General features: G+C 37.5%; 1 protein-coding gene across 3 annotated transcripts in view; it reads left to right on the top strand.

Moving 5' to 3' along the window:
* The first annotated feature begins 3,153 nt into the window (after positions 1 to 3,153).
* Positions 3,154 to 14,360, top strand: part of L3MBTL2 (L3MBTL histone methyl-lysine binding protein 2) — a 34,066-nt gene continuing 22,859 nt past the window's right edge. Inside the window, exons 1-5 of one of the 3 annotated variants that reach the window (XM_063308213.1) lie at positions 3,154 to 3,366; positions 7,423 to 7,681; positions 10,840 to 10,973; positions 12,631 to 12,754; positions 13,581 to 13,660. In XM_063308213.1, coding sequence (XP_063164283.1) covers positions 3,346 to 3,366; positions 7,423 to 7,681; positions 10,840 to 10,973; positions 12,631 to 12,754; positions 13,581 to 13,660 — 618 coding nt within the window. In that variant the 5' untranslated portion in view covers positions 3,154 to 3,345. The remainder of the gene's footprint in view (positions 3,367 to 7,422; positions 7,682 to 10,839; positions 10,974 to 12,630; positions 12,755 to 13,580; positions 13,661 to 14,360) is intronic. The other 2 variants (XM_063308210.1, XM_063308212.1) reach the window with 2 other exon arrangements.

Raw genomic sequence — 14,360 nt, forward strand, 5'->3', positions numbered from 1 at the left:
TGTTGTTGTTATATACTGTACATTTCTGTTTGGCTATAATGTCATTAATTGTTTTATTATTATATTTATTTATATAAATATCTGTGATCGTTACCTTAAAAATAAGAAGATAGTTTTCTTCTCTGAAGAACTTATAACCAGAAAACAACAAAAGATTGTATTTTTGGTACGAGAGTCCTCTACATAGGTGAATTTATCAAGGCAAAATAGTGAAGGACCAGAGAGAACACTGCTATATCCAAAGCCAGTGATCAATCATGCAAGAAAAGAGAGGAAAAAAAATTCTGTTTATTATACAGATATCCCATGATTTGATGATTAACAGAATACTGGGGACAAAGGAGTGCAAGATAAAGCTTATTCAGTGGGATGGATAGTGATATTAATGTGTAATGAGTGAATGGGGTTTGGAAGGAAGACTGTAGTTTGACCTTGGACATAGCCATGGTATCCTTCCTGAGCATCTGACAAGATCTGGCCTTGCAAACTCTGTTTTATAGTGATTCCAATCTGCCTGTCAGGTAATGTCAGTGTCAAGCAATAACTGTTTGGACTCTTAGGCCATTGACCTATGGTGTCCTACAGGGTTCCATCTTGTTCCCCGTGCTTTTCAACAACTATGTGAAACTGATGGTAATGCTTTGGAATGGTATGCAATATGTTATCTTAAGTTCTACTGCTTTTTACCATGCAATTCCAAGGAAGTAAGCTGATAGATCTGGTGGCAGATATCCACATCTTGATTACATACTATCTTGATTCTTGCAATGTATCCAGAAGTTGCAACTGGCGTAAACGACAGCTAACTTGCTACTGTGCAGGGAACAGGAATCATAGGGTACAGGAAACATCTGTACTGGTTCCTGTTTTTTTTTCTTTTTACCAGGCACAATTTAAGGTATTGGTACTGACCTTTAAAGCCCTAAATGATTTTGGCCTATCTAAGAGATTCTCCCAGTACAATCCTGTCTGGGCTGTTAAGGTGTTCAAGAGAGGCTCTTTTGACAACTTCCCTGCAATCAGCAGGTCACCTCTCTGGCACGTGGGAGAAGGCTGCATTCTACAGTACTCCCAGACTATGGAACTCACTACTTTGGGAATTGTACTTAGCCTCCACTTTCCCAATGTTTAGAAAATAAGATGCATCTCTTTTGCCACATTTGTTTTTGTTGTTAAATTTTTTTACTTCATTAAATGATTTACTTCATTTTATTCTGCCTTTTTTACATTTGATTTTTGTTTCCTCAGATTGATTAGCTGCCCTGAATACTTGCCAGAATAGAAAGGCAAGGTGACAAAGTATTCAAGTTAGTATGTCAAAAGAACATTTAGTGATGCTGAATTCCATGGATTGAAAGTTACTTCCAGGGTAGAGAAAGATGTCCTCAGTGTAAAGGTGATACCAAAAGCTGTTGGATGTCAGCTGAAGAACTTTTTTAGGGAGCTTCTATATGCATCATGTATATACATCTGGGATTGGAACTGTGCTATGTTCCCACAATTCTGGGATTCTGCTCTAATTGAGCTGATTAACTTCTAGATCAGATGCAATGCAGGAGGAAACAGCAAAACAGCTTTGGGACTAATGCTGGAACTGTAAAATTGGCAGTTTTCTATTGACAAGAATTCTCACTTTGTCCTTATTTATTTAAAACACTTATATGGCCACCCAAATCCTCCAAAGTGACTCTGGGAAACTTACAGAAAATTCAGTAGAATCTAACACACAAATACAAAACCACAGAACAATAACCAATAAATAATAAAATGGCAATCCAAAAAGAAATGACACCATTATCCTATCAGGGTTTCCAAAGGCCTGGGGAAAGGCTTTCCCCATTTGCCTTGCCACCATTTTGTAGCACATTTTAAATTGAGGGAGAGTTCCCCCTCCTTCACTGGGGAAGAAAAGCTAGCAAGTAGGTGGAGTAGCACTGGCTGGAAGCTGGTTTTGTGCCCTTGCATTGATCAGCTGGAAGAGATAAGAGCAATAGTGAGGACATGAGTTAAGTGGTGTAAAAATATTTCTGACAATTTGGGAGTGAAGATGGTGACTATGGAAGTGCCCCAAAAATATGCAGGAGTGAGAAGAATGGGGCCCAAGGGATTCCCACCAGAAAACAGTTTAAAGCCTCACATGATGAAAATACTAGCTATTAGAGAACAACATATAGGAAGATTACAAAAATCTAAGCCAAAGAGAATAAAGAATAAAAAAAGTAACGAACTATATCTAAGGCAGCAGCAATTTTGAACATGACAGTCAAGTTCCTCTTATTGTCTAGTCCTTAAAATAGCTGCACTTTTAATGTGCTCCTGATCCTAATAAATTGGGTTTATTTATTGCCAGAGTGATATAATCCAACAGATCTGGAGAGCAAAATTTAGGGCAGGACATCAGGACAGAAACTGAGAGTTCAGCTCAAAAGAATAGAAAACCTTCAAACACAATAGGATCTTCATTCCCCATTTTGAAATGTGAAACAGTATCTAAAAGAGAGGTAGGGAGGGAAAGCTAAAATCGTTAGGTTTCAGCATAGAATTACTGACAAAATGCAGTAGAAATTACTAACTGCAGATTGGGTAGGAATACTTGTATATAAAAGTCCCATCGAATTAGTGGGATTTATTTCTGAGCAAATATTCAAAAAAGGAGGAATAGTTGGCACCTTAAGCAGTGATTAGTCCACATCCAAAGATACGCCGAGGAACGGGTAACGAAAGTGCGATACCTTCTTTCTACATGCTAAAAGATGAAATGGGAAATATGGCTGCCTGTGCTTAGGTCCGAGTAGAATTGCCTGATGGCTGGCAAAAAGAAACATTTCGTTCCGTTTTACAGATTGGGAGCTCCCCTTAAAAGAGCCATTAGACATTCGGACTGAAGCAATGACACTGTGTGGACTGCCTTTTTCCTCCTCGGAGGGGGAGGAAATAGAGCACTTCCCCAATCCGGAATCCCCGAAATGTATTTATCTACTAATCTAATAGACGTCCCTCCCCAGCAGCCATGTTGACTAGAACGATGGGATGGCAGTCCACAATTCTGCAAAGAAAACTCTGGCACTTTAAGGACTTCAGTTCCCAGTGCGCCTTGGGGCAGAAGGAAGTTTGGGATTGGTAGTCGTTTTATCCTTGTCCGTTCTTCTGCCGCGGTCGATTCTTTCTCTTTATTGGCGACGCTGTGAACGCGTGCAAGCTTCTGTGCATTCGAGGTGCGTGGAGGACGGTGAAACTGGCTCGGCGATTGGTGGCTGGGGTGCGCCTGAGGGGGCAGGCGGTGCACGCTCCGCAGCCTCTTGCTGAGGATAGCGGCGTTGGGTTATTTGCATGTGCTGAAGAGCCATGGAACTGGAGGAAGGCGAGGTAAAATATATTTCGCCGACTTGCGCCCACCCTAGTCGAAGAGACTTTCCGTAAAAGTTGCAGGGCATCTTTGCTTTGGGTAATTATGAGCGGGGAAAAAGAGCGTCTCACTTGAATAATCTCCTTACCGCATCTGTGGTTCCTGTGCTTTATTTCTTACCTTTTACCTGAAATTAGAAGTCTCAACGTGGAGAGTAGGTCACTCTTCCCGCAACAATCCTCTGTGGCTTCTTGAAACTTGCTTATTAGTAAATATTTTCGTGTGTCTTCCGTCAGTCTGTCACAAGCAATCTTACATCTAGCTACCAGTAGTGCTGCTTTCAGCGAAAATATTTTTAATATAGGAGTCTGTGAAATGAACCATTAAATTTTCCTCCTCTTCCTCAGAAACTTAAAATACGAGCATGTTTCTCTTGCAGAGATGCATCTTAATCCTTCCGTTCTACCGCTCTGCATGTTTATTTGTTTATTCAGTTTATGTAGCAACCCATATCTCATTCGTGACTCTTTAGGTCATATTTATGCAGAAATACTGAAAATTCAAAAGGGTTCTTTTAAGCACCACTGTAGGCTAATTCTTATTATCTGCTAATTTTTGTTCTGTGAACTTTGCTTCTTGATTATCACACAGTTAATTAAACCAATAAATTTTATTAAAACTGTGCAAAAGATTAATCTTAAGTGTTCAGTAACAGTAGTTAATATGCTGATGAATCAAGGTAGCTTTCAGAATTCAACTTCATAATATCTGAATGCTATCATCAGTGTTATGGCTATTGATGAGTAAGTCCCACTGATTTAAGTTTATGTAAGATCCTGCTATATAAGTGGAATTAAAGGACTTATTTTATTATTTAGTAAAGACTGGATGCTATTTGAGTTAGGAATGTACAAAATGTATGTCTGTTGTGGGAATGGTTTATTGAGAAAAACAAGTTAAAACTGGAAACACAAAAACAAAGCAGAATGAAATGTAAAATTATCAGCAAAAGATTTCACTGGTTCACAGTTAACTTTCTTGTGTAAATGGGCTTGGTTAGCATATATTAACTTTGATGCATGGCATCAACTGTAACCATTCCCCATCTTCTCAGAACTGGGAGACAGAAAAGAAGATTTTAAAAAATCAGTCATGCATAACTTCTAATGCATTAATTATTGGCTTAAGCTAGTTTTCCCTCTGCTGACCACAGTTTTTAGTCTTCCTGGAAATCCTCCCTTGAAGCTGAGTTGTATCATTCCAGGTTTGCTCCTGGCTGGGGAATTCTGGGAGTTGAAGTCCACACATCTTAAGGTTGCCAAGTTTGAAAAACACTGTTCTAGAAGAATCTCTGTCTTGTTTTAATGCCATATCATTGCTGCTAGTGAAAGAGAAAAACTGCAACATTCTCACTGCAAATGTTCCTGTTTGTGTAGAGCTGGTGAGACAAAATCAGTGGTCCACATATAATAATGTTGCCAGTCTCATAGGGAACCCCACTTTACTTAAATAATGCCCTTATTAGTTCAATGTTCAGTGGAGTGCGGGTGGAGAAGCTCACATTATTTATTTATTATCAAACTAACAAGATTCTGTCACTGGTTATATAGAATTGCTGTGTCAGTTCATCAGCAGTTATTCAGAGAACACTTACTATAATTATACGTTGTCTTGTTTACACTTTTATTTTAGTGTGGGTTGCATGTTTTTTATTTTGGCTGGTTGGTGACCATAACAGTAAACCTATTACGTAGAGCATTTTTCTTGATCCCAAAATATAAGCTCCCTTGTTCACGACTTCTATGCTTGATTAAAATAACTACCTATATAATTTCAATTCATAAGCATCAATAGAAGTATGAAACTCAATTCTGTCGTAAGGATACATTAATTATTAAGAAAAAGTGGTCTCATTCTGACCAATTGATAAATCGGTTAGTTTCTCTTTCTCAGTCCAGGAGCCAGTTACAAAGTAACACTTTTAAAAGACTGTGCTAGAAATTGAAAGTATTTGTGTATTGAAAGATACAGTTGTCCATCATGTATCTGTGAGACTCCAGTAGAGATGTTGTATTGAAATATTTAAGAGGATTTAGATGATTGCTATACAGTGTAGCCACATATTTCTTATTGGCACTCTGAAAATTTCAGTAGAATGCTGTTGGTGTCCATGCCTGTTTGACATACTAATCTTCTGAAACTATAAAGTTGATAGTTCTGTGTATCCCAATAATAAGCAAGGACAGAAGCAAGTCATTATGCCACCTGCTGTTTAGTAATTTAAATTGCATTTACTTATACAAACCAACTAAGCACACTTGTGCCCGTGACTAGGTTCATGTAGTGTGCTAATCTCTGATTTAACCATGCTTATTCTTGGAACACACCACAACTGGCTAAGTTCATAAAATACACAAAGTCATACTCTGTGATTTACAAGTTACGGTAGCTGGGCTCACGCAGCATGCTAAATGTAAACCAAGCAAATCATATTATGGCTTAGTGAAATATGAGAATCAAGTTAGTATCTTCATTCTTGATTTGAAAAAACAAATATTCTGTAATATCCTTACTGAACTTGTCCCAAAATTAGCCATCGTTACAATCATGCATACTATAATTGAACATCATCTGTTGTTCCTGCTTTTCTGTGTTGCTGTTCTAATGACTTGTGAAACTGCAGTTTATTAAATAAGTACAGGTCTAGAAAGACTGGCAGAAGTGAAAGCACATAATGTTCTGTCTACTTAAAATACTGCAGAATTGCTTCTGTTCAATTGCCCAATTCCTATAGAAATTTTCTCCTTTATTGGGAAGACATTTGTTTCTATTTGAAGCGAATCATGTTTATTTATTTATTTTGTTTTGATCCCACCTTTATTATTTTTTTATAAATAACTCAAGGCGGCAAACATACCTAATACTCCTTCCTCCTCCTATTTTCCCCACAACAGCAACCCTGTGAGGTGAGTTGGGCTGAGAGAGAGAGACTGGCCCAAGGTGACTGAGCTGGCTTTCGTGCCTAAGGTGGGACTAGAACTCACAGCCTCCTGGTTTCTAGCTGAGCACCTTAACCACTAGACCAAACTGGCTCTCATGTTTTCATGGCTGTGATGAAAAAACCACTTATACAGAGGAACAGAATTTTGTAATCACTGAATTGTGTAAACTTTCTATTTAGTGCATTTAGGATCAAAGTAAGTGTCTGTAAACTTTCAATTCCTCCTGAAAATGCATCTAGCTAATAGTACTGTGAAATTCTTTGATTGAGAAGTGGTGTTTTGGAACGAGTGGGATTTTGAGCACAGCACCTGTCTGCAACTCATTAAAGCAGCTGTGTCCAACTGCTACAATGAGGTGCTATGTTTGTGCTTCCATATGTTCCAAAGCCCAAACAAATCCAAATATTGCACAGCAGTACTAGCTAATTTGACCCTAGAAACCTGGGTGTATTTTCTGGAGGACTCTCAGTGGAAATATTGATCATGGCATTTTTTCCCAAAATGTAATATATATTTATATTTGTCCTTTATAATGTACTGTTTGGGCTGGGACACAGTGGTGGGACTGCAGATGGGATGGCAGCCAGGACTAGCACTAATAATTCTTTGAATGGATTTAAGGTGATCTACTGAGCATTACCTAGGCTGTACAGGGATTCCACAACAAAAGCTCAAGAGAATGCAAATCAGTATGGACATAGGTGGATAATCCTACAATTCCTGAAACTATAATGAGGCCCCAGATGATACATTTATATCATTTTATATGGATGGTATTCACTGACAAATAAATCAAAATAAGGTTATGGAATTTTTTTATTTAATGTGCATACATTTTGTTCATTCATGTTTTTGCTGTTTTCTTTGTGTGGGGGATCCTTGCTCTTCTACTCCCCAAGAATGCTCCTGCAATGAATTTTTCTCTTTCCTTTTGCTAATAGTCACATGGTGTTGTAGAATGTAGGTTTTCATTGGGCTTTCAGGATCACTGGAATCTAATATTGAGACCGTAATGCTCTCCTATCTGTCCTACCCTGTGAATTATTTGTGATACTGTTGTCTGTTTTGTGCTAGTTGGAATCTCCTACCCGCTGCAAGTCTTCATCCTTGGAGCAGACAGCTGAGGAAGAAGAGGAGGATGACTTGGATCTCTATGGGGGTTATGATAGCTTTCAGCCATACAGCAGCAGTGAGGAGAGTGGCAGCAGTTCCTGTCTAGAAGATTCTAGTGAGAATGAAGTAGCAGATCATGAGATTGGGGAAGTACCTCCATCCCCTTTGCAGATCCAGATCCCCAGCACCCACATGCCAGATGGTAACGGATCTGAGCCAGGTACCACTATTCTCTTCTATGGCAATGGAAGGGCCCATCTCATGGAACTGGAAGCAGTCTTGCTCTCTGTAGGATGTAGATGAGAACTGATGACAGAGAATTAATGAAAATATTTTTCTATTAAGGGGGAAAAAGAGGGAAGAATCCCAAGTTCCGGTAACAATGATTTTACTGAGCCTGATACATTTCAGAAATGAATTCCTTTCTCAAGGGTACTCTAACAAAAATAAACAGAAGAAAGGACTATTCCTTAAAATGGCTTACAACACACAAAAGGTTACTAAAATATATTTTTTTAGTATTTTTCTTATGTATACTTTGTTTCAAGAAGTATCTGAAATACATATAGGTAATCCTCACTTAACGACTGTTCAAGCAACCACAGCTTTGGGAAGGGTGCTTTATCTTCAGGATCTGAGCTTCATTCCTTCAGCCTGCTGAAGGGCTTCCCCTCCCCTCCTGCACAGAGGAGAGGGGAAGCCCTTTGGCAGGCAGCTCTTTTGCTCCGTCCACTTAACAACCCAGGAGATCACTTAATGACCGCAACTGGGAGTGCTGGGATTGTGGTAGTTGAGCAAAGTAGTCACGTGGGCATCCACTTGATGACAAATTTGCTCAACGACTGAGATTCTGGTCCCAATTGTGGTAGTTAATAGAGGACTATCTGTAGCCTGGAGTTGTTAATCAACAGTCAAACAAATATATTTATTAAAAACCAAGTTCTTTTATCTGTTTAGCTTAATTACCACCAGCAAGAATGCAAGAGGCACAAAAACAAGCATCTACAAGGAACATGAACATTCCTAAAACTTACTGCATGCATCTACTTCCAATGTAGGAAGACAGTTGAGGTGAAAAGGCTCCCACAGTCAAAATGAGGCACAAAAATGGTTTTACCTTCTAAAATGTCTGTAAACTGATCATTTACTACACTATGCAAAACTAAATGAGGTTGAGAACAGCTGTTGTGATTTATAGTGAAAAAGAGAATTGGGGATTGCAAGGGCAAAATTCTTGAAGGGAAAGACATTCTAAATCTAAACAAAGGTAGACACTCTAAGTCTTCATTAAGGATGGGACTATTCAGAAAAAAAAACTTCATTGTTTTTAATAGTAAAACAGTCTCATTTTCACCTCAGTGGTGTTCTGTGACCTAAACACACAAATCTGAGATGCAGTGTTTCTTACCTAAAAAGTGTTTCCTTAAAGGGGATCCTATTCTGAGCTTTATTATATTGGCTACGTGTTCTCTAATTCTGATCCTAAGAGCTCTAATAGATTTCCCCATATACATTTTAGGATAGAAACCCTGTATGGCATACACAACATGAATGCTGGTAGGTGAACACTTGCAGGAGGTGTCTGTCCATTTGCAGGATTGGTGGAAAAAGTTGTTTTATGTATATATTTATGGTAAGTCCAATGGCCACAGTGGAGATAATCCTGCCATGACTGTTTTAGACACTTAATAAATCAGGGTGTATACAAAGAGAACAGTCATTTTAATTAGGTAGATAGATACATAAATATTGTATGTCATACCAATCGAAGCGAAATTTTTGTAGCTCAGGGTTGAACTGTGGAGTCCTTGGTGCTCTCTGAGCCTTGTTGTTTTCTTGCAGACTTTTCATTGCCAGACTAGGCAATGGCGCTAAAGATGTTGCCTAGCCTGGCAATGAAACGTATGTCATTTTACATACTAAAATTTGTGGTGGTTTTTGTCTTTAGAGTGTCTTTAAAATAATAATTAATTTCCAAAATGTTCAGTTTTGGGAATTGTAGGAGCAGCTCCAATAAAATCATTTTTACTAGCATTTGGGATTCCTCTCTTCCTCCTTTTCCATTATTTTCTATTTAGGGAAACACCTTCTGTGCCAAAAGGGGAAGTGGGGGTAGTGGTTAGAGAGTGTGTCTGCCCAGCTCTACAGTATTCATGTAGGAGGCCATACATATGGAAATCTATAGTGTGTACCTTTGTTTAGAAAATGTTGACACAAATATTTTATGGAAAGTTGTATATAGAAGAGGATTTCTATGCAATTATATAATACACTAAGTAATATGCTGTTTGCATGACTATCTTATAGTAGCCTGAAATTGATGTTGTGCATATGCACTTTTTTAGTATAAAGTGTTCAGACAAGATTAGAGAAGTGTATTCACTGAGGGTCACATTCAGGTTAGTAGAGCAATATGATTAAACATTCTGGAATGTAAGCAGTTAGATGTAAGCTCTACTTAAAGCTTTACTTTAAGATGATATATATGTGAACTATGGCATATTCTGGATTATATCTAGTAGTTTCTCACAATTTGCAATTCCAAAAAAATCAACCTAATGATAGTGGTATAGAACTGGATTCAGCATCTTATGTCCAGTTAATACAAAATCCTGTATCTGGTTAGTTGATCCCTACTATTCAAAGGGAGAGTGGGTGGTCATAAAAACATTTCCCGATACATTTGGTTGCAACTTGAACATCAGTAATGCGTCCAAGTCTAACTTCCCACAAATGATGCTCTACCTAGCATTTTGCATTGGTTATCCCTACATAAACATACTTCATAATTTAGAGTATCTTCTTGAAACAATGTTATATGGAATGATTCGGAGTATCCTCCAAGTGAGGTAGTTATATGGAATACTTTTGAGCAGCCTCCATGATGAAAATTTGTATATGATCTTTGGATCTATCTAGACAACCAGTATTAGAGGTGAAGATTCCATTTTGTGTTGTGTTTTGGGATTCTCTACTATATTTGCTGTTTTCCTGAAAGATAGTTCTGTTATTTATGTACTTATCAAATCTGATTGGTGCTTCTGGCAGTCATTAGAACTGAACAATATTGATTACTCCTACTGGATCTTAAAGCAACCTCTTTGCTAGTTCATACTGCAAGACAAGCATGATTTTTGTTAACCAATAAGAGCAGCCCTTTATTTTCCTCTATGTTAGCTGCCCTCAGTTTTTATCCTGCTTGATGGTAGTATTAGGCCTAATTAAAATAATGAAAATTATAATGTTGTGTATATTTTTCATAGCTTTGTGAAGGATGTTGTCATCAATCTAGTTTAATGCTCCCTGGATGTAGCCTTGTGCTTTCTTGGTTAAAGTAATTTCCTGCTGTTGAATCTTACTGTATTTGTATTTTCTCAGCTGTCTGTGAGATGTGTGGTATTGTGGGCACAAAAGATGCCTTCTTCTCCAAGACCAAACGTTTCTGCAGTGTCTCCTGCTCCAGGAGTTACTCCTCAAATTCCAAGAAGGCTAGCATCCTGGCAAGGCTGCAGGTGATCAATATCCTCTTAGTAGGACCACTGTTTGCTAAATTAGATATCATTGAATATGAGAAAAATATTGGAAGGTGCTGTTTTCTGTAAACAAATTTATTTGGATGCTTGGCAGGGATATTTGCCACCCTAGTAGCCACCAATTTGGGAGGCGCTAAAGGAGATCAAGTGAATTCATGGAGGATAAAGCTATCAGTGGTTACTAGTTGTAATAGTTATATATGACCTCTGAAACATAGACAGTATTTCTCTGTGAGAAATTCCAGGGGAATATGAGTGGAAACTATTATGACCATGTCCTATTGGCATCTGATTAGCTACTAAAAGGACCAAATGCTGGGCTTGGATCTGAAACAAAATAACTATTATTCTAATCAGTGTTCTTCTTCAAATGCCGGTAAATATACTGTATAGTAAAAGGCCATGCTTGATTCTTGTAAATATCTGAGGTATCTTATGTTAGGTACAGGGAAGTTAAGGCTTAAAAACACTTGATCTCCCTTCACAATTATATCCTCATAAGTATCAGTGCTAAAGATAATTTTATAAAGAAGAGTTGCCCTTTTACTATTGATTCCTATTTTATATCGTAAGGACCTAGATTTTCTCTGATCTTGTCCATGCTTTTATGGAGAAGTCTACTTTATTATCTGCTGCCTGAGTTGCATTAGGGAAACTAGGAGTAATCTCTATGACAACTTGACTAAACAGATATAGAGGCAAATCAAAATTTCCATAAACAATCCATATTTGATTTTGATTCATACCTATATTAGAAATAATAAGCATGCAATCACAGTTGTTTTATTTCAAAATTAGAATGGAGAAAGGATGTAATATACACATTTCCCCTATGTTAGGAGCATTTGAAAGAGATGATAAAGGTAGTAGGAAATGAATCCATAATTTGTAAGGGAAAGACAGTTTTAATTGCATAGTGTAATCCAAGAATAAAATTGCAGATATGAGGAGAAAGCATTTTTCCTTGGCAGAAAGATGGCATAATAGCATAATAGTTAATAATTTTTCCACTGTTATTAATTCAGTTCTTTTCTATGCAATGTTCATACATGAATTGTTTAGGAAGGGGATTCCATTTTTTTTTGTCTTGCTAACTATAAAGTCCTGCCATCCTTTCTGAACTCATGAGTAGGAAAAAACAAGTGCCATCCTTGGTGACTCTTGTAAATGTAATAATAAGATCTGTATTGTATACATTTTATGGCAAAGAGCTCCCAGGAGCTTTACACAACTTGCAAAATTACTGTAATATTAGCTTTTCATGGGCGGAAATGACATTGTCAGATGCATCAAAGCCCTAATTCCTGTGAGTTCCACCTCTCTTGTATATCTTATGAGATACTTCTGAGAAAGTGGCTTATAGCTTTAGAAACCTGTAACACGACTGAGCCCACATATTGTGCCAAGCCATTATTTGCTTAACTGTGTTTTATTAAATGAACACAACAAGTGAGTTTATGTGACACACCAAACCAAAACCAAGCTAAGTGTGTGGGCACAGATGTTTACAATATAGCAAAGAATTACTCTTTAAGAAATGGTTGTTCTGATTTGGTATCTTTGCTGGATAAAGCCCCATGGAAGAGCTAGAAATTTACATGTTTTTTATTTGTCTTGTTTTGATACTTTTTCACAGGGTAAACCACCAACAAAAAAGGCTAAAGTCTTGCACAAGGCAGCCTGGTCTGCTAAAATTGGGGCATTTCTCCACATTCAGGGGACAGGGCAACTGGCAGATGGAACACTAACTGGTCAAGATGGTAAGTGAATCAGCAGTTGGAGGAACTAAGGCTGTCATTACTACAAAGTAAAGCATTCTTCAGAGTTCTTGCAAAATACTTATGGGTGAGCAGAATAGGCAAACTGAGGAGGAAGCATGGATATGTCATCAAAATAAGATGCAATATGAAATGAATAATTGGATAGAAGGATCAGCATCTCCTTTTGCTTTTTTAGATTGTTTCAAACTGAATATCGTTAACAAACTTTCTAATGTGTTGGAATCTAACCTTCTCTCATCCTCTCAGCCTGTACCCTATTTCATCACTTCAGGATAAGTTTATATAGGGGAGAAATTCAGCTTTCAGGGTTGGACTTAAAAGTCTTAAAATTATCTTGCAGGTTTGGTTGAAATTTATTTCAGTGAGTGTTGATCTTCCCATAGGGGGGTGGGGGTGGAGAGACTGCCTTGGTTTACTGATCTCATGTTTGTATATTCTCTGAGAGTGGAGCACAAATGTCTTGGCTGCATAGGTTAATCTGTGTAGATTTGCTGTGTCGGTCTGTCTTTGGAGCAATGAAGTTGGAGTAGAGGACACTTGTGAATCTCTTCTAATAATTTAGTTATATATGTGTGATTGCTTGGTGGGAGAAACAGGCCCAGCAGTTGTTTCTTTTTTAGAATCTTGTGAAACATTTGAAAACACTTAGGGTTGGACTTATGCAATTTTAGAGCTTGCTTGCTATTATGGAACTTAAAGCTATGTTTATGAACTATATTGACATATCGGTTGTGTTGCATCTGTTTTCCATCCTTAAGGTTTCTGTACTTAGAGGTCCTGATAGTCTCTTATTTTGCACTGTTAGCTCTCATTGTAGGCTTTGACTGGGGAGCATATCTGCAGGACCATGGATGCAAGGCTGCACCTGTAAGCAGTTTCAAACATGTGAGCACTCTCTACTTTTCAACAAGTTGTTATACTGTAGAAAGACACGGGAGATAGTACATTCCTCTAGAGCAGGGATAGGAAGACAGGGGCATATCTGGCAAATGGTGATATTCTGGGTATGTGTAGCAGTAGAACATTTCTGGAAATTTTGAAGGCATGGGGGAAAATATTTCCCAATTTTGTTCAGGAAAAAAAAATGGGGGGGGCAACTTTGAAATATATGCAATATTACTTTTTTATAGTATTCTATTAGTATAAATTCTATAAATTCTGGAACTATAAGAAACCTAGGATCTCTTAATTTTTGCAGTATGACAAATTGCAAAATAAATAAAAATTAAAAGAAGAAATTATCAACAGAAATGCATCTTGCTGTTCTGTTTGAGAGCGCTATTAAATCATTTGTCTTCCTTGTATAAAAACTGTAGTGTTCTGATATTTTAGATAAAAGCCTGGTACAAGATAATGAAAACATTTTGGGGAATAAAAGGTAACAATATATAAACACTTTCTCTTATTGCATTTATTATTTTCTTTTAGAATAATGAATGTAATTAGATAAAGTGTTCAAACTTCCACTAGAATTTTTGTTGCTTCCATTTTTTTTTCAGTTTTTCCAAAAACAGAAAAGGCCTGGAGAAAAATGAAAAAAGCCCACTTTTTTCTGAATTATTCCAGGTTTTTTTCCTCAGATCTT

The sequence above is a fragment of the Candoia aspera genome, chromosome 7, assembly GCF_035149785.1.
Source record: "Candoia aspera isolate rCanAsp1 chromosome 7, rCanAsp1.hap2, whole genome shotgun sequence".
Lineage (NCBI taxonomy): Eukaryota > Metazoa > Chordata > Lepidosauria > Squamata > Boidae > Candoia > Candoia aspera.